The sequence below is a fragment of the Rhipicephalus sanguineus genome, chromosome 5, assembly GCF_013339695.2.
Source record: "Rhipicephalus sanguineus isolate Rsan-2018 chromosome 5, BIME_Rsan_1.4, whole genome shotgun sequence".
Lineage (NCBI taxonomy): Eukaryota > Metazoa > Arthropoda > Arachnida > Ixodida > Ixodidae > Rhipicephalus > Rhipicephalus sanguineus.
The window spans coordinates 57,440,168-57,464,633 of NC_051180.1; the positions used below are offsets into that span (position 1 = coordinate 57,440,168).

A 24,466-nucleotide genomic window follows, 5' to 3' on the forward strand; every position below is an offset into this window, starting at 1 on the left:
TGCATGATCGACTCAGCTACACAAATTTCGCGTTTAGCTTCGTTGCTTTTATATAGGTAAGCGCATTTCCTTAAAAAAAATTATCCAGAGGAATGAAAATGTCCGTGCTGCCCGTCGACGACGAATATAAGTGGTGTCGCAAATGCATTTAATTGGAACGATCTTTTTTTCTTTACAAAACAGTTCCCACTTTCCGACAATAGATCATTACTGTTGTTTAGCGAAGCTCAGAGAAGAAAAAAGACGTGTTACTGTATTTTTTTGTTGCTAGAGATGTCCTTCACGCAGTAGCCACCACGCTCTGGAAACACAATGTTTGACATTTTCTGCTTTTGTCCTAATAAAAATGATGCAACATGTTTTTTCATAATATCATTCTGCAGTCCTTTGAGAACATTTTGGGGGACTTTGAACAAAATTGAGATTGGGTTTTTTTTAATATAGATTTTTGAATCGAGGAGCACTTTTCTCTTTTTGGTGTTTCGAGCATGAAAATTGACTACTTTGAAAATTATTAGAGAAATACAAATGCAGAGGTTCATTATTCACATAAAGGCCTATTCATGCTGCAAATATGAACAAGCTAAGATGTTCACAGAAGTAGCCATAGCGTCCCAAATTTGACGGATTTTCAAAAACGCAGCGTTTTTCGTGAATTTTTAAAAATACATAATTTGCTCAGAATTCCATGAAATCATAAGAGCTATTTCCTCTTTAATTCTACTTCCGCCAAAAAGAAAGATATTTGTAATATATTGCTTCACCAGCTGCCAGCATGATTGCGAATTTACGAAAACGCACTCTTCGTAAACTGGTCGTCGTCAACCGGCGACACTTGCCGAATTTTCCTGTTATGAAAAAAATTTTTACTTCAAAACGAACTGCGATTTCGTGCTGTGCAGTCATATGTGCACAACATACAAAATTATCAGGAAAATCGGAAACATCAAATATACACACTTTTTTGATCTTTCGTGGAATCGACCAAACACGTCCCATAAAGCGTTCGCAACAAATGCGGCCTACTGTGCCTATAGCGCCGGCCTACTCTGCCTCTATTCGCATCACGTGCGCGTCTCTAATATTCTGCGAAAGTTCGCTCGAGCCCTTATGCTGGGCACATAAAAATGTCTGTCGATTGAGAGCCTTTACAGCAAGTGAAATGCAACGTTTACTTCACCCCCCCCCCCCCCACCTTGATAAGTGAGAAATCCTCATCCTTCTTTTTTTATTTGCGCATACTAAGTCATGGCGACAAATTGTAAGGGAAACGCTTCGCGAAACGACTTCATGGAATCTCGTTCAGTTAAATCACCTGGCGCCCCTCGTAGCACCCGCCTCTTTCTACGCACCTGCGCAGTTGATTGACGTGTATAGCTGAGCGTGAGCGCGCTAAGTTGAATGCCTCTCGGAAATTAACTGGCAAGCGAATACGGAGCGCACTCACCTGGGATATAAGATGTAAGGTGCACGCGTAACCATATTAGATTTGACCATATTGTTGCCGAGAGCTTGCGATAACCTTGACCCTAATGTTATATGTATCATCACAAAATACGACGAAAAGGAACCATGAATTGAGTTTTAAATAACGATAAACGGCATTGAATTTCAGCAGGCAGCGGCAAGTATGCAACCCATCACTGGACTATTTGCAAATAAGGGCAACTTTTTTCAAAAAGAAAAAGACAAGGTTGTGATTAATTTTTCCCACGTACAAGCCGTTGCTTTTGTTACATAAAACAGTGTACATTTTTCAAAAAGTTTTAAAGTTTGTTGCTATTTAGATATGTGTGTTATTGTAACGCTATTTTTGCCGTGGTGAAAATTATTCGGTTTTTTTTTTGTGATCACCTTTTAATCTCGAAAGACGTGGTATTATTAATATTCTGTTTGTTTGTTTGTTTGTTTGTTTGTTTGTTTGTTTGTTTGTTTGTTTGTTTGTTTGTTTGTTATTTTGGTTAATGACATCTATCTGAAAACAGTTTCGAACATTGCTTATTGAATTGCTATGTCTGTTATTCACACTAATCCCAAGCAGTGTTTATGTCATTTTTTGTATTATTTCTGTGATATTGAAAGTTGAAACTATACCCACCTGCTTGGACTTAAGGGTCTGCAATGTGTAATAAATAAAAAAAAGATTCACCGTCTCCCTCTAAAGGGAACCATGTGGGGATGCGAAGGAGCGCATGGGTCGACTTAAAGTAACGTTCATCACGGGCACCTTGCCCGATGTTACCGCGTCCTTGCATGTGGAGGGCACCATGAATTCACTGTAGTTGCTGTTGCTGTTACTCGTCCCGAACTCTTGTTGGAGCACGCCACGCGGGTTCATCGCGCATCTGCAGAATCTCGTTCCCCGACGCCATCACGTGATTGCCGAGAGAGTGTAAGGGGGAGAGGCCACAGCGTCTTACCCGCCCCTTACACAGGCCCGAACGCGCTAGCGCGTGCCAGCACACGTGGTTTTGTCTGCGTTATGCTGTTATGCCAAGCTAGGAGAGCATACGGCAGCCCGGACCCCTAAAGTGCTCTGCACGTATCATCATCAAGGTGGTGGAAGAACATGACGAAGAAGACTTCTCCTTGGCGCGAGCGCGCGCTCAGTATGTTACAGATAGCTATGGTAGGTTTTAGAAAGCGGACGGTCGCCAATGGAACTACGGACAAAGCCCAGCGCAAAAGCTGTTTCGCATCTAAAATTAATACAACAGGAAATACTAAATAATGATGTGAAAAACGATTATATTCTTCAGTCATCTTCAAGTCTCGGAAAGCCGTGGTTCGTAGTTTCTCTTCTGTGATACAAAACTATTCTGCAATAACCGATAGGCTTGCGAATTTGTATGAAGCACTAGCAATTGTTGACTAGAACCCCGTCTCCGAAGGGCACTGATCTACTTCCATCACACTCCCATTCGTGAGACTCCAATATTTTATATATTGCCTCATGTTCAACAAAGCGAAATATTTGAAAGCCGTTCTCTGAACGAGTTTCGTGGCATTTTAGAGGGCATCTCTTAGGCACCCGTTCCGGCGTTGAGCGGCGTCGGCGTCGTCGTAACCGGCAGAGCGAACGAGGACGAAAGGGAGAGAACGCGGAGCGCAACGGAGCATGAAAGACGGCGATAGCGAGGAGAGCGCGAGGAGGAGGGAAAAACAGTGGCGAGACGACAGCTTCCGTGGCGGTCACCCGCGGCGCCGTGCGGTCGGCGATGACGTCATCACTAAGGTATGCGGCGAGGGCGTCCACCGATACCCTATATGGAAGTAAAGCGCTGCATGAACGGAGGCCTGTCTGCGGCGGCTGTTGTGGAACGCGCCCACGCCCTGCCTTCCGCGGTCTCCCGGTTAGCGAGGCGGTCGCTCCTCAGCTTATCGCAAAATCAAAACAGCTAAACAGCTGCGCTCAGAATTTGAATTAGGCAGTATCGTAATCGTAGGTGAAATTTTCTTATCGACTTCGTCTACCTGCCCAGACACCGAATAGAACGTATAGACTAGATTATTTTTACTCTCGCACCCACGTTTAGAGCAAGCATACATAATCTTTACCCCAGTTGTCATCGGTCGGCGAGGCCAGCGGAGGCGCTGCTGGATAGTTACGTCACAGCGGATGGCGAGCGAATATTGGCGGCCATCAGGTGATAAGAACAGGCTGGATGCTAGCGTAGTCGTCCGTTCCACGTAATCAGTAGCCTACCAGAAAAGATGACTGCCCCCTGCAAGCGATGAAAATTCTGCTCCATATCATTGCAGGGTAATCGACAAACTGCCAACTCGTAAGTGAAGCGTGTGCTACTCTGGTTTCTTCAGAAAGAAACATCCTGTGCAGCCAGCTTGGTTATTGAAAAACAAAAAAATAATTTAGAGACGAAAGAACGCACGCGTCAGTATATCAAGCGATGAGGATGAATTAAGAGCAAAAAGGCGCTGTTTGAGCGACGTTCACCTGTCCCGCTACGCCACCGTCATCCTTCGCATTCGTCTTGGTGCCTCAAACAGGGAGCTCGAAATATATGCGCTTCGGAATAACGAGAAACTTGACCCACAAGAGCACGCGCGGAAATATTTTTTTTATTTCGCTTATGTGAGGCCGCGCTGTCAGCCTCATCTGCAAGCGTAAAATGTAGCCCGCTTTTGTACACCTGTGATGGGTGGCACTTAAAAACGGTATACGTTGGCATTATGCTGAAATGTGACGCCGTTGCATTTTGTGCTTCTTAAATTGACGAGCTCGCAATTGCATTTCATTTTCGCGTCGCCAAGATGTGTGCACGAAAGAGCCATCGTTTTATATGCATGGATACTTGAAAGCCTTTTCTGCTTAGTAGGGAGCAAACAGTAGTGAGGCCACGCGTTTCCGACATGATCTTTGCTTCAGTAAGAAGTGCCTGCCACGGACGTGTCTTACGTCATCGGACAACATTGTTGACGCAGTGAAGTTTGCCTGTCAGGTGATATATTTGTGTGCGGTGTAATTTGTGGAATGTCAGCGGTGGGTTTCGCGTTCCTTATGTATAACATTCACAGCTTCACGTCGCTTCGCATTATTTCCTCACACTCTACTCTGATAACAACGTGCCTCCAATGTTCAGTGCACAACAGTCCCTGCATTCCGCTCCTATCGCAGCAGCTGGGAATCGAACCTGTGAGCTCATTATCAGAAGCAATAAGGCACGAACTCTGAGCCACAGCGACAGGTGTTGTTAGCACTAGTTGTGCGGAGGTTTGGTGGCTTAGTACTTGTGTGAAACAGAAGGAGCAAGAGATGAAAATCGAAAGAGTCAGCAACAGACGTGCTCGCAGTTTGTTATGTTACATTTTTTTTTGTTAGAAAAGGAAGGCAACGTAGGTCGGAAAAACGAAGGATAAGGAACCGAAAGCAATAAAACGGCTGTCAGTGTGATCATACCTGAAGAAAAGCAATCGCTATTTCGCAACAGTGGTTGTGACAATATTTTACCGAACGCGAGGCACTCGCATCGACTCCCTGCTACGTCGATGGCGTTTAGCTGAGGGACAATATTAATGATACGTTAATGCGATGGCCATAGGCGTGCGCACAGGAGGGGCAGGGGGGGGGGCGGCCGCCCCCCCGATCACCTAAGAGGGGGGGCGCAAAATTTGCCCCGTACATTGACCCTTCTAGTCACCTAAGAGGGGGGGGGGGGGCGCAAGATCTGCCCCATACATTGACTTAGTAGGGGGGGGGGGCGCTGCGATGAACCTTTGCCCCCCCTGGTGTTGGTGTAGTTAGCGCCCGTCCTGCGTCTCTCGTTCTATGTGAATGTCTGGTTTTGCTCTTTAATGTTCCCAAACGCTATGAACCATCTCGCCGAATATCAAGTTTTGCTAAGCAAAATTTTGAGGCGCTGTAGTGTCTCATTACTTAACTGAGCCGCGCAGGCGAAGCTGCGTTATCCACCGCATATGTATTTTCCTTTTTCAATCTTTGTTCAAATAACTATTAGCACTCTTAGTATCGAAGCTTGGGCGTGTTGGTTAGACATCGGAGGGGATACAGCGCAACAGAAGACGAGGACAAGAAAGGCGACGCACACAGAGCACTCTGTGTGCGTCGCCTTTCTTGTCCTCATCTTCTGTTGCACTGTATCCCCTCCGATATTAGCACTCTGCATGACCATTTTCTAAGAGCGGATTCAGCAGTACTATGGACACAGAACTAATATGTACAGTGTATGCTTCTAGTATCATGCTTCTATATTACCGGGACCGATTACCGAGTAATTTGCCTATTACTAGGACAAACTCAGTACCAGAAGCTGACCTTCACTACAGCAAAATTTTTGGGAACGATTAGTTACGCCTCTGCTGACCCTAAAACTATGGCCACTTGGGTAAGAACAAAGTAAGCGCTAACTTCTGGGTTAGAGACAGTGAGAAAGCTCTTTAATGAAAAACAGAGAATTCTGCCTGCGCATATAAAGGCTATTACATGCTACCCTATACAGAGAAAGGGGATTGATGACGGGTTAGTTACAACGAGTAATAACAGTGCTAGCTGAGGTTCGTTTTGGTGCTAGTCTTTAACTACCGTAAACTTCGTCGTTATGCAGGTAGCCTCTTATATTGTCCGAGCCAAAGTTTTCCTTTGGGTCTATATGGCAAAAAGTCGCTGGATCCAGGTGGGAACGTAGCTGCTAGCTAGGCCGCTTTCACCTCTAAATGGTCAAGCCGTGATCCAGGCGCTCACTGTTTCTCTTTTTACAGAATGGCATTCGGGGCACAGCAGCTGATAGTTTCTTTCCTGCTGCTCGAAAGCACGTTACCATCTGAGTGCGTTCAGTCACGTGGTACCGGGTAAGCTTATTCTAGATAACACAGTAACCATTAAATGGTACGGTCAGATAACAATTGCGTAACACCCAAAGCAGACTTCTAATTTATTATTTGAAATTCGTCATGACTTATGCTTTCTGGCTAGAAAAGCTTACTCTTTGCCTCGGTCGTCAGTGTCAGAATTTCGAGCTATGAAAATCACTAGTATTATGTTTTGAACAATGATTAACGTATATATCACTTAGTCATAATGCAACAATAATCTAATGCTAAATACTAAAGTAGTTAATATTCATACTTGTGCTACCACGTGAGGTCATTCCTGTACATAGAAACTTGTAACATCTCTCAAGCTTTGCGGGGTTTACAATGTAGAGATTGCTATGCTCATAACATGGCCAGCCTGAAAGCGCCAGAAATACGAACAAATAAACACTCACACTCAGTGGTGAGGGTCTTGTCACCGCATGGCCGTGCACCGGAAAACGAAGCAACTCATGTGTGAAAGAAGTTTTGTGAATTGCTGCACTTATGCAGGATATATACACAGTGAAAAATCTGCGTGTTCGCAGCAATTTGTGGGAAAACTATCAACCGGAGTTAACAGACATTTCTGAATAAACAGAGTGTTCCAGTTAACGCCGATTTTGTGTTTCCGTAAAATTTATAGGAGTGGTCGACTGCTCTCTGCAAGGCGAGCAGAGCCGGAAAGCACTTCAGGTAATGTGAGCAGTTTGTATTCACTTCAAGGACTCACATACGGGTCTCGGCAGGAGCCTCTGCTGCAGCAGTCTTGCGTTAAAATATCCCTCGTTCCTACTCCTCTCCTCTCTTTGCTATGTTTTTGTCCTGCATGTGCTTTTCTATTTACGAGTGTGCTTGCGTGTTCTTGTAGAAATAACATCATTCTGTTCTCATCTACTCATCTCTGCATACGCGGCCGATTTCATCTCACCTTTGTTCTTTAAAGAAACAAGCAGACAGCCTTAAACGTAGAACTTTGTTTGGGGAAAATTTCATTTTTCCCCAATTTCGCATTGTTTCTAAAACAAAATCCCCCATTATGAGCGCAGGTATTTGGGTACACTACTGATTTTGAGGGGTCTCGCCGATAGCACGACTAACAAGGGTACTGGAACTTGTCCTAACAGACGCTCTCTTCCTGACCCCGCTCATTGAGAACGGCATGCTGGAGGAGGCGAGACATCGCAGCAGAGTAGGCAGGCTGGGCGCGGACTGGGAGGTACCGTCGCACGCTGGCTTCATCACCGTCAACAAGCGGCACAACAGCAACATTTTTTTTTGGTTCGTTCCCGCCGAGGTGAGAGTTGGGGATTTTTCACTCCCGTTCATTAACGTGATCACGTCTCCAATGCAGCGTTTCTATACCGCTATACCGCTATTGCTATAGCCCCGGTCACGTGCCTATAGCTAAAGATGAGAACACCGATACTTCAGACACAAGGTTCATATTGTACATAAATGGCCCACAAAAAAACGAAAAAACGATCACATTATCTGACATCCTTCTTCTGATCATGTGTTCATCGGAAGACATATTAGCGTTCCGCATTGCATGCGCAAGAAAACACTTTTTCAAACCCCGTCTCCCGAACTTCTATGGCGCGCTCATGCGCACTATGCACGCATTCACGTGTAACGATGCACCGGCGTATGCCTCTGATATCTAACAAACACACTTGCAAGGGTGCCTGCCTGACCTGAGAGGGACGATAATGCCACATGGAAATATCACTCATGTACGTACTTTGCATCTTGATGGAAAGATTTGTGGAATTGCATCTAACGGCCTACGTTGTACTTTATGCCAGGAAACACATAGTTATGAGTGCATGTTTCGTAAACAAAGTCAATAATTAACAAAGCGCGTCGCCTCTGACCTCTAATTTGCGCCCTGTGAGCCTCAATATTCAAGTTGTAGTTTATGCATTCAGACTTTTGATCTGTGTATGTATATATGTTCATTGTATCGTGTGTTTTCTTCCGTTTTCTTGCCAGCACCGCAGTTTACAGTGCGTTTGAAACTTATGTAATTCGTATTTTGGTTGTTGTTGTGTATCTTCACCACATATTGTGCTCTGTTGCCGCCAGTGCCTTTGCCCCATGTATGTAGGGTGGTGAGAACGTAGTCATGCGACTAGTCGCTTTTATTCTCACCCCCTCCATCAACTTTGTTTACAGGTGAAAAATAAAACCCTTATCAAGTATCGCCGTAAAACAGCGCCGTATATATCGTTTATAGGCGAAAATCTACCGAGAATGCATAATTTGCCGAGACTGACATCCTTCACAGCAAGCTAAACGGAGTTCGTTTACTTATCGACTGATTTAACAATACCGACACCCTCATGTAAATTACAGCGAAAACATTTTTTTTAATTCATTGGCGATTTAGTAGTAAGTTGAAAAAAAAGGCGTCAGGTTTTCCTCTGACTACTTCTATGTTACCTTCGATTACCTTGGTAGTGAGAACAAACCAACATTCTGCAACATTAGACCACATTAACGATTACTTAACATTAGCCAGTGCCAGTACTATGGTAGTAAGCACGGTAGGCTCCAGCGAGGGCATGCATCAACAAAACTCGTACGCTTTCTGTTTGTCTACCGTTATGCTAACGCATTGAGGACGACTCAGTGAGTCATCGAAAGAGATATGATAGATGCAACCTTGAGGGACAAGAACAAAGCACAGTGGGTCAGAGAACAAATGGGTGTTACGTATACATCTTAATCGAAATCAAGAAGAAATGGGCACGGGCAGGGCATGTAGCGCGAAGGCAAAAGAACCGCTGGTCATTAAGAGTAACACACTGCATTCCAAGAGAAGGCAAGCGTACGAAGGGGAAGCAGGTGGGCAGATGAGATTAAGAAGTTTGCGGAGATGACATGGCCGCAGCGAAGCACGGGACCGGGTTAATTGACGAAACATGGGAGAGGGATTTGTCCAGCAGTGGGCGTAGTCACGATGATGATGATGATGGTGATAACGCACTACAGTGTAAGTGCAACCAGTTCCCACATGGTCACTGAGCAGCGTTTCTCCTCGTAGCACCACCCCGCGACAGCTCCGGTGGTGCTGTGGATGCAGGGCGGGCCGGGCACGTCTTCCCTGCTGGCCTTCTTCAGCGAACACGGCCCGTACCGCATGAATGAGGACGGCGACCTCGTGCGGCGCCCGTTTGCGTGGACTGAGCGCTTCTCGGTGGTGTACGTGGACCAACCGGTGGGCACGGGCTTCAGCTTCACCGAGAGCAAACGGGGATACGCGCGCAACATGAGGGACGTCGGACGAGACATGCTCGAGTTTCTCGAGCAGTTTTTCACGATCTTCGACCATTTGTCGTCTAACGCCTTCTACATCGCCGGAGAGTCATACGCTGGTGCGTGCACTGTCTGTAGCGTGCGCTTCCTCTAACGCAGCTGTTATGCTTAGACGCACGCGCAACCTATATACGCTAGTGAACTATTTCAGGTCCAGCTATTATTACGGGCTGAACATTTTGCGGGATTTTGCTGTTCGTACATTTCGCTTCTATATACGAGTTTCTAATCAAGGCGCATTCAGCCGTCGCCGTCATGTTCCGTATAAACTCCAAATTCATAACATCGCCCCGCGCACGTATGTTCTATGTGCTAGTGAAAACTTGCGAAGGCTGCCGACGGGCGCGGCTCAAGCACAGATGAAGCGCGCCAACCGGTAATAATATGACATGGTTACTTTGCCCTACTGAGCCGACCGGCTCATTAGACCAAAAGAGCATAAAGATATGCCAATAAGGAGGGGGGGCTGCGTCTCTTGGGTGGGAACTGCGAGTATGATTCAAAGGGCCTGTCGCGCGCGGTGCTGCGCGCTATGTAGACAGAGGTCAGCAGACGGCTTATAACCTTGTACGTGCTGCGCTCTCGCCGCTTACGGCGTGTGGAAGCGGTAAACAGCACGAAGGCGGCTTCGCTCGCAGTAGCGCTCGTGTTTCCTTACGCTGGCATTTTGAAGAGTTGCACCAGGTCGAATCCTAGTGGAGTTATCTGCTAGCCTTCGTACAACAATCATCGTATAGCATTCTTGCTTGTTGATATCACATTCATTGTTTCGCCCTTGCGGCAGAACTGTGACTATTTACACCACGCAATTTTTTCAGATCATGGTAGCACAATTAAAGCACTATTATAGCTTGCTTTAGACAAATTGCTTGAAAGATAGGCAGACGCACAAGAAAAATAAAAACGGAAAGTCGCGATTAAAAAAAATTTACAAGACCTCGCGCATTGCCTTCCTTAACAATATCTTTATTGCAAATATTGCAGTTTTGGGATTGTATGTGCTGAGTTGTCAAGATATATCCATTTGGAAGCAGTTTTAAGGATGACACCAGTTTCTTTCTCTTCTGAGCTGCTGGATGCGCATCACATCTGAAAGATCTACTAGCCCAGCTTTCTGCTACGAGTTACAAATATTCGTTCCCAAAGTGAGTGATGATACACAGCGTGCCGGTTACGTTTATAGAGTCGCTTACTGAAAACAGTAATTTGTGAACAGTGCACTTTTACCGCAATTTCTTGGCGTCCATCTTGAAATTGGTGACGTAATTAGACTGTTTTCAGTGAATATGCCCTGCAAACTCATTGGCTGTCATCTCTAAATTACCATAGGAGTCGCGAAGTAATTAATAAGAGGCTGATTGTCAAATTTTGGTGACCACTGAGTTATACACTTAAATTTTTTGTAGATGTATTGAGGCTACCAAATTCGAATCTAAATGCGCACGTCCATTAAATATCTGAGCATTGCAAAAGTAGCTCCCAGCAAATAATAACACTGACTATGCGTGATTTAATAATTTGTAGTCCCATGTTGTTTTCCGATATGGGCACCGTGAACGATGTATAACAGCTTTGTTCAATGCCCCCTAACAGTGAAATAACAAAACCATGTACAGGGGTGTTCTGCGTTCCAGGAAGAAAGAAGTGAAGCGTTTCTCCTTTTTTTTTTAACACGAAAGTGTTTTAAAAATGTCGGGGTCCACCACGGCTCCACTGACGCATTTCCGTCACAGATATGACGTTGTAAAATATAAAGACTAACATATGGCAAAGAAAAAACTAGAAGAAAAAGTTCCGTCACCTGGAATCGAACTTACGACCTCTCGTTATCCCCAGCGCGCATAGCGAAGTGACTCCGCCACAAACGGCGCGTTCTTCGTCACACTAACGGCGTGCTATTTATATACACCATTTGCCAGTGGCTGTACTCAGAGATCGGAGTACATCAGCGTGTTTTCGTTATCACTAGCGAGATGGCGCGAAGGGCTCGAAGAGCGCGCTTTAAATGTCGTCGCCCCCCGCGTTGAGATGAGCGTGTGCCTCTACAGGGCGTGGTCGCTCCTGCGCGCGCGCTTATCTTGTACTTCTTGCGCTCTCACCGCAAGTTTGCGTTCAAGTTACAGAGAGCACGAAGGTCATTTCGCTCACTGCAGCGGCCGCTTTTGCGATAGGAGGGCGCTGGTCACAAACAAATAAGTTACAACTGTGACAGTTCGCGCTCATTCTGTGTATACTTGTGCGTTCGTTTCGTGCGTACCCCTTTGTATTTGACCAGCGCGCTTCAACTGTCGAGCTGTGACAGTTGTTGGTTCGCGCTCATCTCGTGTATGTTAGTTCCGTGCGTCCTTTTCTGCTTGAGCAACGCGTTGGAAGTTTCGAGCCACTTGCCGTTCTTCGTGTGACATTACAACTTGTTGCTATAGCATTCATACCTTCGGCCTCGGGGTTAAACAATGCACAACAAACGCTCAACTACGTCTGTGAAGACACGTTTTACTTTCGTGTTATACCGATTCCTATGACAGAGGGATCAACCATGCTTTTTTTTTACTGTTGTAAGCAGACCTTTTGTTGCCTTTCATTTTACCTGAATAACGCCAGGCATGGAAATTTCTAAACTACATAACATAATGATGGACACTCAAATGTTTTGTATTTGCGCTGTAAAAGCTTAACCGGTGTTCATAGACTACAATCACCGGCAAAGATAAACGACGAACACTTACAGCAAAACAAACATTCACAACACGTCATAATCATGACCAAGCACTGCACCCACTACTTACACACCAAAAAATGGTACAATATGACAAACGAGGGTATAACGGATACGGCGTCTAAATGCATAAGTGGTCATGGCAATAAACTAGAAGGCGGTGGGGCCATGGAAGTAAGTGAATGTTTCCCACCCTATAAAAAAAAATGCGCAGTGGTGGGCAGAGCAAACGCCGAAACAGTAGAGAGAAGACAGATTTGGATAATGCCATTGGTACTATAATATTTTTTTATAGGAACGGTGGAGGAGCACGCGCACGGTAATGCCCACTTAACCTCGCGTCTCTTAAATAGTAAAGAAATAGACCATACTAGTCCTGTGCTTCTTTTGAGCTGACATTGACGCCTCACCAACAGGAAAGTACGTCCCGGCCGTGACAGCCGCCATCCACAGGAACGCCGACAAGCTGCAAGTGAACATCAACCTCAAAGGCGTAGCCATAGGGAACGGCTTCACGGCTCCCGCGACAATGACAGACTACGGTCCGCTACTTTTGCAGCTTGGCCTCGTGGGAAAGAAAGAAGCCACGCACATGACCCGGATGCATCAGCGCGCCGTCCGTCTTCTAAAACAGGGCCGAGGGGCGGCATCCTTCGACATCATGGATTCACTGTTCTTCGGCATCTTGAACGAAAACACTTACTTCCGGAGAGTTACTGGCTTCCACTTCTACTACAACTTGTTGAACAGCGTACCACCCGCGGGAATGCGGTCGTATAAGACGATCGTGCAGATTCCGCACGTTCGCAGAGCCATCCACGTGGGAGACAGGCCATTCAGTGCCAACCGCACGGTGGTCATGACCAGCTTCAAGAAGAATTTCATGTTCTCAGAAAAGAGCCTGTTCAAGCTCGCCCTGGAGAACTATAAGGTGCTCGTCTTCAGCGGCATGTTAGACATCTGCGTGCCGACCGTGGGTACGGAAAAATTTCTCGACGAGCTTCGTTGGCCCGGCCGCCAGCAGTGGGCACAGGCCGAGCGTAAACCGTGGGTGCGTGCTGATGGTGAAGTCCTGGGTTACGTCAAGACGGCGCGCAACCTGTCATTCGTCGCTGTTAGAGGTGCGGGTCATATGGTTCCTTTCGACAAGCCGAAATTCGCTTACAACATGATCAGTCGGTTTTTCTACCAATTGCCGCTCGTGTAGGGTCCGCTGGCGGGTTTCTGTCTACGTCTACGTCGCATGCCTGCTCTTGAAACCGCGCACACGCAGGGCCGAAACTAGATCCGCTAAACTTAGAATCACTTTCAGCAGCTTGACATGAAGGTTCGTTCTGTTCGGAGGAGACAATACTCTTATTGCTAAGACTGTCGTATACAAAGACGAAAATGTCTGATACAATTGCCTACCTGGAAACACTCAAGGCTAAGAAAAACAAAACCCAAGCATAGAAACTGATGAGAGATGTGCTTGGTGGAGATCTGTAGCTTGAAGCGAAATAAATAAATATATTTGCTAATACAAAGAGATATGTCTTTGTACGCTAGTATCCTTGGAATAAGGTATGGTTCGAAATAACGGAGACCACGTGCCTGCCATGCGATGGCAGCACAGTAACTAAACATAGTTGTCTCAGAGCAAATCAGAATTTGCAGATAATTATACGGACTTTAAAGGGCCCCTCACCAGGCCACGTAGCAAATTTTAGTTAGACGCTGGAAGTTGTTGCGTGCCAAATGAGGAGCAGTATACCGCAAGAATTTTTCAAATCGGTTCATTACGAGCTGAGAAGAACAATAATATGTAGCGGCGCGAAACCATGATGAGAGGAGGCGAGTTTCAAACCCTTGCCACTCGCCCCGTGTAGCCTTAGCAAGCCGAATCTCTTCCCTGCCCTCTTCACTTGACACATACGCATGAACACGTCATGCGCATGCATGGTCACGTGCGCATGACGTGCCCGAGCCAGCCCGAGCACGCGAGCGGCGTTGCACGGCCGCTACCTTTTTTTTTATGTAGCGGCCGTGGGCGTTTTGTCGGCGTTCTCTGTGGTGTACTGCCTGTTTCTGCGGTACGGGCATGAAAGTTGAGACATTTGTACGGCCACGAGAGTGGCGGTACCATGAGCCAGTGCCGCATTAACGTTTACTTGGACGCGGTGAAATAAATGAGCATAATGAGTGCTCGAACGCGCCAGAACATTACTTTCGTTTCCAGGGCTGGCGTCTGCTCGATGCGCTAACCGCGGGGACACGAACGCATGGGAAAGGGAGGCACACTAGCCCCGCATCTCGCTGCAATTCACGAAAAAAAAATGAAAGAGACGCACACATTCCCTTTGTGTGTCTCATTATTTCTCTCAAGTTTTATTAATCTATTCAAGCAACAAGTTACACAAACTACACATGTCGCGTCAAATAATTATCGCAGTGTCACGTGCTACTGTTGGCGACGTCAGAGCACAGTCGTCTACGTAGAGGAGCGACGTCACAGCGCTACCATCAACGTAGGGCCATTTTCTCATGTACGTCATCCCCTCATTCTCTAAAGCGCGCGCCCGCGAGAGGAAGGGCAAGCAGCGTTCACCTTGAAATTTGACCCATTTCCGCGGCGCGTAGCGTTGCAAATTTTGGCAGACGTGATCGTGAACGCCCAGTGTATGCATTGCGCTCGTTAGCTCAAAATTGTCAAACCTGGTGAGGGGCCCTTTAACGGAGTTATGCAAATTCCTTGAAGGGTGTAAATTCAGTAAAGCATCAGACTAAAGGAAACTGCTAAAAGCATTCAAAGGTTTCTACCTGCAATACAAAGTTCATTTTTGTGTTCTTGATTACAGATATTAAAGATTTTGTCAAGAGTTCTAATGTCTCTTGCTAATGTTTGCGTATGCTCTGCTCATTGCTTGTCAATCATTTATATATGATCGCGTGCCTATATGCAAAAAAAAATATTTGAAAAATGCTTCTACACAAAACGAATTGTACTTACAAAAGGCGCTATAATAGCGCTATAATTTGCGCCAGTCCTAGCATTTCTTTTTTTGACGATGAATGCTGAAATGAATTAATGAATTAATTAATTATTTTCAAGCAGACCAAGAAGAAGCGCTGAAAACGAGGGATAATTAGTCGCAGCTGCTGCTCTAGAAAACTAGCAATGTGTGCACTTTCATAAAAGAAAGTGATGCATCATTAATGTAAGTAGACATTTGTCCTATGGTTCACCGCATCACTGCCATGACGTTATGACAGTGATTCACAAATACAGAACATAACTTATTATTTTGTTTTATTCTTTTGCGTCAACTGTCATGCCTCACTCTGCATTTCTGTCACTACAGGACACATTGTGATAGTGCCTTACGTCATTGTCTTTAGCGTTTTTCCATTCACTTTAGAAATATAACTGCTTGGTTTAATTTAGAGTTTCTATTTGTTCAATCAAGGCATAGGGCAACTCTTTATTTCCTAGCTGTGCAAATTTCTAAGCATTCTAGCCAATTGTATATGCAACATTAAATATCACTTGCCAACATTTTCACTATGAAGGCTCCACTCATGTGAGGACGTTAACCAAGGTTAGTTCAACTTCTTTTGCTTCTCTTTTGTCTATTTGATGCTTACCAACACGTGCGGAAGTTATCGCGCCACGATGATTGCGCATTGTGGCATTTGTATTAAATGTTCCAGCAGGAAAGACATAAGCGAAAGTAACCGGCATAGTGTAGATCGCCAGGTTCTTTTTTTTTTTTTAAAGCATGATGGTGTTCGCTGTCAGAGGCCGCTGTGGTCGCGATAAATGGGTTTCAAGACAGAGTGACCTCCGAGCAAGCACTATTTATTTACACACATGTAATTACAAAAGCAATCGGGGGAACTTTCAGAGCAGTCTTGTGTACTAACGTTCTGCTGCTGAAATTTCTTGCTAGCAGCATAGTGATGTTCAAAAGCGTATTCATCGTACGGTAACGTGCCCCGTGTCAGGCGGTAGTGTCCGACCTCTTTCGTATTCCTACAACAGTACCCTCGATTCTCAGAGTACCAAGGCTTTGTCTGATCTGCAGAGGAACCTGTAAACAAAGAATACGCTTAGTGTAAAGATTGAGTGTATACTTTTCCACGTTTGCAGGCAACTGTTGAATAGCCGGAATGAATGTGGAAATTACGTCTAGTTTTGACTAGAAAGCAGTCAGTAATCGCTTCATTTCTTTCATTTAGTCACTTCAGTTTGCGACCACCAGCACAGCAATAGCTGTCCAGCATGTCCAGATTATCTTCATATCGAAAAATGGACAGAAAGTGAGAATAGGCACGCAATGCGTTATTGACAAACATTCGTTGTGAACGAAAGAGACCTAAAAACATTCCTTCTCCATTCAAACTACATTATTAAATTCCGTCCCAACCAAATGGCCTTCATGCTGCCAGGTTTTAGTAAAGCTCTCTATAAATTGGCACCAAAACGAGTAATTATCACCATTGTCTTCTCGGTGGGTACAAAGTGAACCCTGTGCACAGAGTGCAGGAGGCATAGTTTGATCGACTGCAAAGCTAAGCGCATGCCGATGCAGTTTCTCGGCCCGGCCCCAAAAGGAAGGTACGTGTATGGGCGAATAGAATCCACGTTGTCGTCGTTAAACCTGCAAGAAGAATACAAATCATGATTAGGCATTCGGCACAAAGGAGCGTTCAAATGAATTTTTTTTAATCTGTGCACTCATTTGCTGACACAGGCGTAGTTCGTGTTGAGTTATTCAACGCAAATCAGTGGCTGAGTCAAAGCATAACTTAGCTACAGCATCCGATAGAGCGGGAACAAAATCAAGACAGGCAAACAGCCATCAAGCTGGCTCAGGTTGTTATAATGTGTTACAACGAATGCTTGCTGGCCTCGTTGCCGCTGTGGAAAATTAAAAGAAAAACTTTTAGGAAAAGTAAGCTGATGCTGGAAGCTTGTATTAAACAGGTTGAACACCGGCGTGTTTTCTAAAAACATCATGGCTCGCCAACTTGCCCATCAGTACATATTACGTCATTGTTCATCCTCAGAGAAATAGCGGAAGTTTTCATGCATCGATGCATGCGTGACCTCATTATGAAATGACCGTATGCATCGATTTCACAGTGGAAAGCGTGAGGCTTGAGGTACCGCATCTCATCCTTCCGCCAGTACAAGTTCTCAAATTGGATTCCCATAATATTGTTTTGCGAACCCAACCCGCAAACTCCTACTAAACTCTCAGTAAGCGTACTATTAGGCTTTTTTTATTCAACGTGCAGGAAACTCAGCAGAGTTTTCGTACACACTTGCGCGGTTCTTACGTATGCTCACCGCTTCTTTCTCTTCATTGCTTAATCCCTTTCACTTAGCATAGGGTAGCAAACCGCGGACGCGTGTCTCGTTGGCCTCGCTAGCCCTACCTTCCTTCCTCCCTTCCTTCTCCCACTGCATGCATCCTGTTGCGCAACAACCAGTCGTTTTCTTTTCCCTCGATCAGCACTTTCCAGCTTAATTGTGCTTCATTCGTGTTTCATAAATTCAGATAGACCTCGCTTGCTCTCTTCTCAAAGCTTACCGACTGAACCTGGCAGAGCTTTTCTTTTGTTTTGTGCAAACCTGGCAGAGCTTTTGTTTGAAATTTATTCTGCTTTGTCTGCACGGTTATTTCTATGACAGAGCATATTACCTATCTGGATTGAACTGCTCTGGTTCTGGAAATAGTTCGGGATCGTGATGCATGGCGTAGATAGGCACGATCACTGAAGACCCTTTTGGAAGCTTGATGCCTGTGTCACCTAAGACGTAGTCCTGGGCAGCGCAGCGCTGAGTTCTGAAACGAGTTGCAATGTGAGTTTTCCAAAACAAAACTGCGCAATCAGATTGGCTATCGCAAATCAATACGGACACATGAAGCCCTCATCACCTTGGAACGGCTGGGAGCATCCGCAGCGCTTCCGACACGACGCAATGCAGGTACTTTAACTTAGAAACGACCTCAAGGGTTGGTTCCGGTCCCTGTGCAAACAAAACACGAATTAGCTCGTTGTCTTACACAGCAATCACATTAAAGTTGCTAGATGAACACACTTGAAAGCCAAGAACAGAACTTTGGTGAACAGAAAACAGCTTACAATACTGAGCTGTCAAATGGCGCTGATACTAGATAATTTACGTTCAAAAGTGTATTTCGTTGCTCTCCGTCGTCAGCACGATTGGCGTCATCGAAGCATTCTGTTCATCTGACGTATACTACTATTCAATTTGATAAAAATTGTTCTCAATTGCTGTTCGTCTAACGAATGCTGAAACTTACGTGGGTCTCGAAACATTCATCGACTTCTCGTCTGAGTCTTTCCTGCACTGCGGGATTAAGTGCTAGGTAGTAGACGGCACCGGCCAAGGTTGACGATGTCGTGTCTTGACCGGCAAGGAAAAACACCAAGCACTGTGCCAAGGCTTCGTCTTCGGTGAGAGCTGCGTGTCCAAATACTGACATGATGTGGCTGCCACACGCCTATCAATTGAGTGGCATATGACCGCGAACACGTGTCCGACTTACTGGACCATACTGGCACAAAGCGAAAAGTTTAGTTGACAAGAGAAACGCTGTTCATCCAGGATTATCTATCACAGACTTTGTCGCAGCCTATATCAATGCCGCAGCTTCCAAGCCGACGGCTGTTAACAAAGCATTTGAATACGTTTACCTCAGCGTGCTACCAGGTACCCCAATGTTCTGCACGTGTTTGGCTCACAGTACGTCACTTGTAAGCAAACGTTTCTCTCAGGTTGGTCTATAGAAGTTTATCTTTCAATACCAGATGTATGGTACAGTTCCCCTAGTTATTGAAGAAGAGCCGTAAAATCATTCATTAAAATATAAAGACGTAATATCATTAAAATTATAAAGACGTTTATTAGCGGGCACTCGGCGACGATAAACGACTGCGACAGTCAAGGCAGGGTGCCGACTCTGAGCGCGAGGAGCGTGCTGATCGAGAAGAGCGGAAGAGGACGAACCACTAGTAAGCGCTCGAGAGGGCGACCCATTACAGGCTTCCAACGCTTCGCTACAAAATTTTTAATTGAGCCTGTCATGAGTGTTTCATCAAGAGCGTTGCCCACGAGGTGGCATGGATCAAAATGGTATTCAACAGAGCTAAATGGTTCATGGCTAACAATAGCGAAACTGAAAATGAGGGACAGAAGGAGGACGGACAAGGATGTAGTTCTTAGTACGGGGGCGTCCGTCTGTCCTCCTTTTGTCCCTAGTTTTTCCATTCCCCAGCTCAAACCAGTGATGGCATGGATCTTTGAGTAGAGGTACTTCGAACTCAACTCTTGTGACCTCCAAGTCACTGTGAGGCTTCTGCATGTAGCAGGCAAAATGGGAAGAGGGCACTGCTACGTCGACTAAATTTCTTCCAACTTCTTCTAGAGTTGCCGTCTCTACGACTGTCTTGTACAGTGTGTACAGTAGGAACGAACAATTAAGGGAGAGAGAGAGAGAGATAACAATCTTTAATGAGATTCCCGGAGATGTTAGCCTGGTTTATCGCCTGGCTTGCTACTCCAGGTATTGGGTGATTACTATGATATATACAATGATCCCATATACGCACAAATAATACGTACAGTCACAAACGCACATATATAAACAAAAGAGCCATTCACAAAGTTTCGTTAAGTAATTGGTATTAAAAAACACCAACAGCGCTTTTTTGTTGCGCATCTCACAACTGCTGTCTTGCCACGGTCCGAGAAGGTGCTCAGCTCCAAGCTCATGCCGCGTTGCGGCTGAAGCCGCGTTGCAGAATCTGTCGTTCTGCGTCGTAACGGGAACAGTCACACAGGATGTGTTTTAAGTCTTCCCAAGCATTACATGTGATGCACGTGGGTGAGTCCGACTGCCTGATGTACGTGCCTGAGGCACGTACATCAAGCGCTGTTCATCGCTTGTCAGTGCACTGTTTTCAACGATCATTAACAATCAACTACCCCGAATTGCCGCTCTCGTGGAGCACGTCTATTCATAAGAGGTTACACTGCTGAGCTGCTTGCAACTCTATCAAGAGCGTCTGGCCAGGACGGTCATCGTCGAAGAGCGTTTCCAGCACGGCAACTACAGGTCGGTAGCAGATCCCGGGCATTTCGTCAACGGTGGTGAAGATTTGGGAATTCCTTACAAGAGCTTTGGTTATGTCAATGTGCTTTTCCTAGCTATTGTTCAAGTATTCCCGGCATAGTTAATCATTCGCCGCTTGTCTCCATGTCAAGGCAGTCTTGGTGAAAAAAAAATTTGGTGTTTTTCAGGTGGTTACTTTTCCAAGTAACCATCAAATTTTGAAAAAATTTTGCCAGTAGATATTTAACGTGCTTTAGAAACCAATAACATAGATTTCTAGTTATAATTAATGCTAATTAAATCGGTATACTACGTCGAGTTGGCGGCATAGCACCAGCCAACAACGCAAAAAAAAAATCCGTGAAAATTACCTGCAGCACTTAATTTGAAGCTGCCTGCTGGTTGATGCATTGTTTTGGTATTACGGAGTCATTAGCAAGTGTCGCTGAATTAATTGATTGCGACACACTTGTAGCCTTACCGTTCGACAGTGACTTCGCCTCCGATTTCGCTTCGGATCCCATGTCAAACAGCTTGCTCTCCGCGTCGACTGAACTTGCAGCGGCTGTTGCGAAACGACCTTCTTTCGCTTCTATCATTAGTTGCAGAAAGTCTTCTATGCACTATAACAAAGAAAGATCCAGGCGTTTTCAGAGCCTCTGGCGGCAAGCAAGTGAAATACAAAAACATGCAGAGAAGAATGAAAATTCGGCAGATCCCACGTACCGTGAGAGTCGATGTTATGCGAAGCATGCGGCGGGAAGGTGACTGTGGCGTAATTTTTTTACTGAGCGAAACGTTACTAAATGACGCTAAAGATGTGTTTAAATTTTATGTGCACACATATATGTTGAAGAGCCGCATATGTGTTATAAACCAGCTGTTTACATTTGGGTAACGCTCATGGGCGTCCGGAGGGGGGTGCAAGGGGGGGCAGCTGCCCCCCCTTGGAATTTTGGATAATAATTTTCTATGCAGTAGCAGTAAGCTACACAGCTTGATTAGCACACTCCTGTCCCGCATATCCGCGTGAAACATCATTCAGGATTACCAGCCAACTTTGCACGTTACATACTGCTATGGACTTATCTTGCCGGTCATGTCACGGCAATGAAACAAAAGCTACCTATGCTGTATGCCCCCCTCCCCTCCCCCACACTCTGCTGATGCACCCTCCTGGAAAAAGTTCTGCGGACGCCCTTGGTAACGCTGCCAATGTCAACGTGGGTATTACCAACACCAGAAGCGGTAAGCTGACATGTAGTGCTTATTTGTCCGTTATCGTGGAGAAAGCACGCACGTTTCACGAACCCGTGTGCATGTGTGCAAGAAGTTCTTGACAGTTCTTGATCAAGGGCATCATCACCATGATCAGTGAGTACCAGCAGCTGGTCATGACTTGTTATAGGATCCGGTCGTGATCGTGGTGAAGAGGGGGTCCATGTGTATTGAAGTACGTGGTATAGTAGATGTGTTGGAATTCGTGTATGCCTCGGTCATTTCGTCGACAAATTGTCTGTCGACAGAGCCGGCGACATGTCAGAACCTGAAACCACCTTTCGCGTTGGTGAGGCATAGGCCGTCGAGGCTGGTAGACCTGGATATTGCTACGTAGACCAGCATCAGTGGATGGCGCTTGTCGTATTCGTAGACTACCTGGGCGTATGTGACCTACGTAGCCTAGTCTACAAAGCTGCTGTCAATCAACCTGGCATCATCTTCGGTCAGCATGATGTCATCGCCCAGCCTTGTAAGAAATGAAGAGGACACTGCCTCGTTCTGGCGGACTAAGTGCACTTTACGCTGCGACGATGTGAATATCGTACGTAACTTTCTTTAATGTACTCCTCCGGGGTCGAGCAATGCTTCAATATAGCTTGCTTAATCATAGGAATACAAATTTAATGCTTATTAGACTGCTATAAAAGCGGAGCCAACAGTGGAATCACGGGCGTTAATCTGATATGATGCCTGTATTGTACTACATATGTAGTGTTTATTGCTTTCTTGTAAAATTGGATACATAGCACCACAACCACAACTGACGTTGCGCCGACATTACGCCTGCATAGGCTGTTTTTCTAAACCAATTTGTAGACCTTGCGTGGCTTTGTGGTAGAATACCGGATTTCCACGCAGAATGCTTGGGTTCGATTCCTGCTTGGATCTTGATTTTTATTCTTTCCATTCGTCGGGTCAACGCTGCCGATGTTGGTTTTTCTTAATGCTCTCGCATTTAAATTACCAATGTCTGTTGTCGCCGTTCCTGGGTAGATATTAACTGTCAATCACCTGTGGCGCATACCCGTACACCGCGGCCGGTGGTAAACGGGTATGTACCACACGTGTCTGGAGGAAAGGGTTTGACGACGCACGCGACAGGATTTTCACGTTATTCATATCATGACCACACAGTCATATTCTTCAAGTCCGCTTACCCTCCCATGCTAATTTTGGTCTACACCATGTTAAGGAGGCAATCCCGAGAGCACCCAGACGTAGGCGGCTAGATAGATAGATAGATAGATACGTAGATAGAAACGCTCAAAGTGCCAGAGGTTCGCTAAGAAATGCTTCGCATTTAAAACATGTCAGGCATATAAGAATATTTTTGTTCATTATATTGAAATACTGGCCGACAACGAAGCGCTTTGTGTGTACATTCTATATAGTATTGTATATGGAGACTTGCTGGACGCTAAACTCCATCTTTCTTTTGAACTCTTACAGAATAATGTATAAAATACGTTGTGCCTTAATTATACCGCATCGAGAGAGAGAGAGAGAATAAAACTTTCTTTTGCTGACCAAGCTCTATATGCCCGGAGGTGGCCAGCCACCTCATTCTAGGTAGCCGTGGACTTGGGCTTATAGCCTAACACTCTTTACCACCTATAACTGGCCCTCGGAACTTGGGCTTGCCAGATGCGCCTCCCACTGGACTTCTTTGTGGTTTGGTGTTGCATTACCAGATCAAATGGTAAATGCTGTTCTTCGAGTAAAACAATACATCGAGAAAAATACTGTTACCAAGACAGAGATAAATACAAATATGAGAAAACTTTTGAAACGAGGGACGGGGGGGGGGGGGGGGGAGATAGCTGGAATTTAGAGTTCTCGTTTGCTACCCTACGCTACAGAGAAGGTAGAGAAAGACCGAAAGAAGGGAGTATAAAAAAGCAGGCATGCGAAAAATCTAGAGGAGGTGAGGAAGTGGAGAATTAGTGTCTCCGATGGGCCATTTCCATTAAAAATTGAATGATTCTTTGTAGTTGTTGCCAAGATGGTATAACGGATAACTGAGGTGCAATCCGCGCCCCTTGCTTCGTGCAATGTGCCGCTCTACGACGGATGGCAGTGCAGATGAATACGTGTTTACTCGTGCGTGTTATTCTGTCAATACATACAACTCACCCTGTTATTTTTCTTTCTTTCATCCATAATTTGCTGGAACAACTCCCTGAAGTAATCGTAGCGCATGGCAGCCTTCACAGTAATGTTCAGAGACTCCAGCAGGCCCGGAAAAAGAACTGGAATGAAGTTTAGGGGAACGTGAAATGAGATATTCAGGGGCTAAACTTAACCTAAGGTGGATTCCCTTCACTTCATTCTTTCCCTGTCTTATCCACCGCCTTTCACACCCAGCCAATTTCAGTGATAACGTGGACGTAGCGTTACTTCGGCCACTGACTAAACGCGATAAAGAATTGTATCGGAGTATAATCGTCACGTTTTTCTTCTCTCATAGGGGCCTTGCAACACTTTTCCAAGTAAGCGTAGAATGATTTCACTATCAGCTAATTGCCTCACGAATCTATCGCCGCAAAAATTTTTAGAATCTGTTGAGTACGTTGTCGCGAGCTTCGGGCGCTTTTTCTCTCTTTTTATCCCGACGAGCGCGCTGAAAGCTACACTGGAAGTCGGGAGGATTACAAAGGAGCAAGAAGCTACGTCAGCGCGCGTAGCTTCTTTG

At 45.5% G+C, this 24,466-nt stretch overlaps 1 protein-coding gene across 1 annotated transcript in view; it reads right to left on the bottom strand.

Annotated features, from left to right (window-relative positions):
- Positions 1-24,466, bottom strand: part of LOC119394669 (uncharacterized) — a 112,750-nt gene that overhangs the window by 70,648 nt on the left and 17,636 nt on the right. Inside the window, 7 exon segments of the mRNA XM_049415943.1 lie at positions 16,351-16,437; positions 16,845-17,007; positions 18,055-18,198; positions 18,292-18,383; positions 18,682-18,842; positions 20,975-21,116; positions 23,908-24,023. Of these exon segments, the coding sequence (XP_049271900.1) occupies positions 16,351-16,437; positions 16,845-17,007; positions 18,055-18,198; positions 18,292-18,383; positions 18,682-18,842; positions 20,975-21,116; positions 23,908-24,023 (905 nt within the window).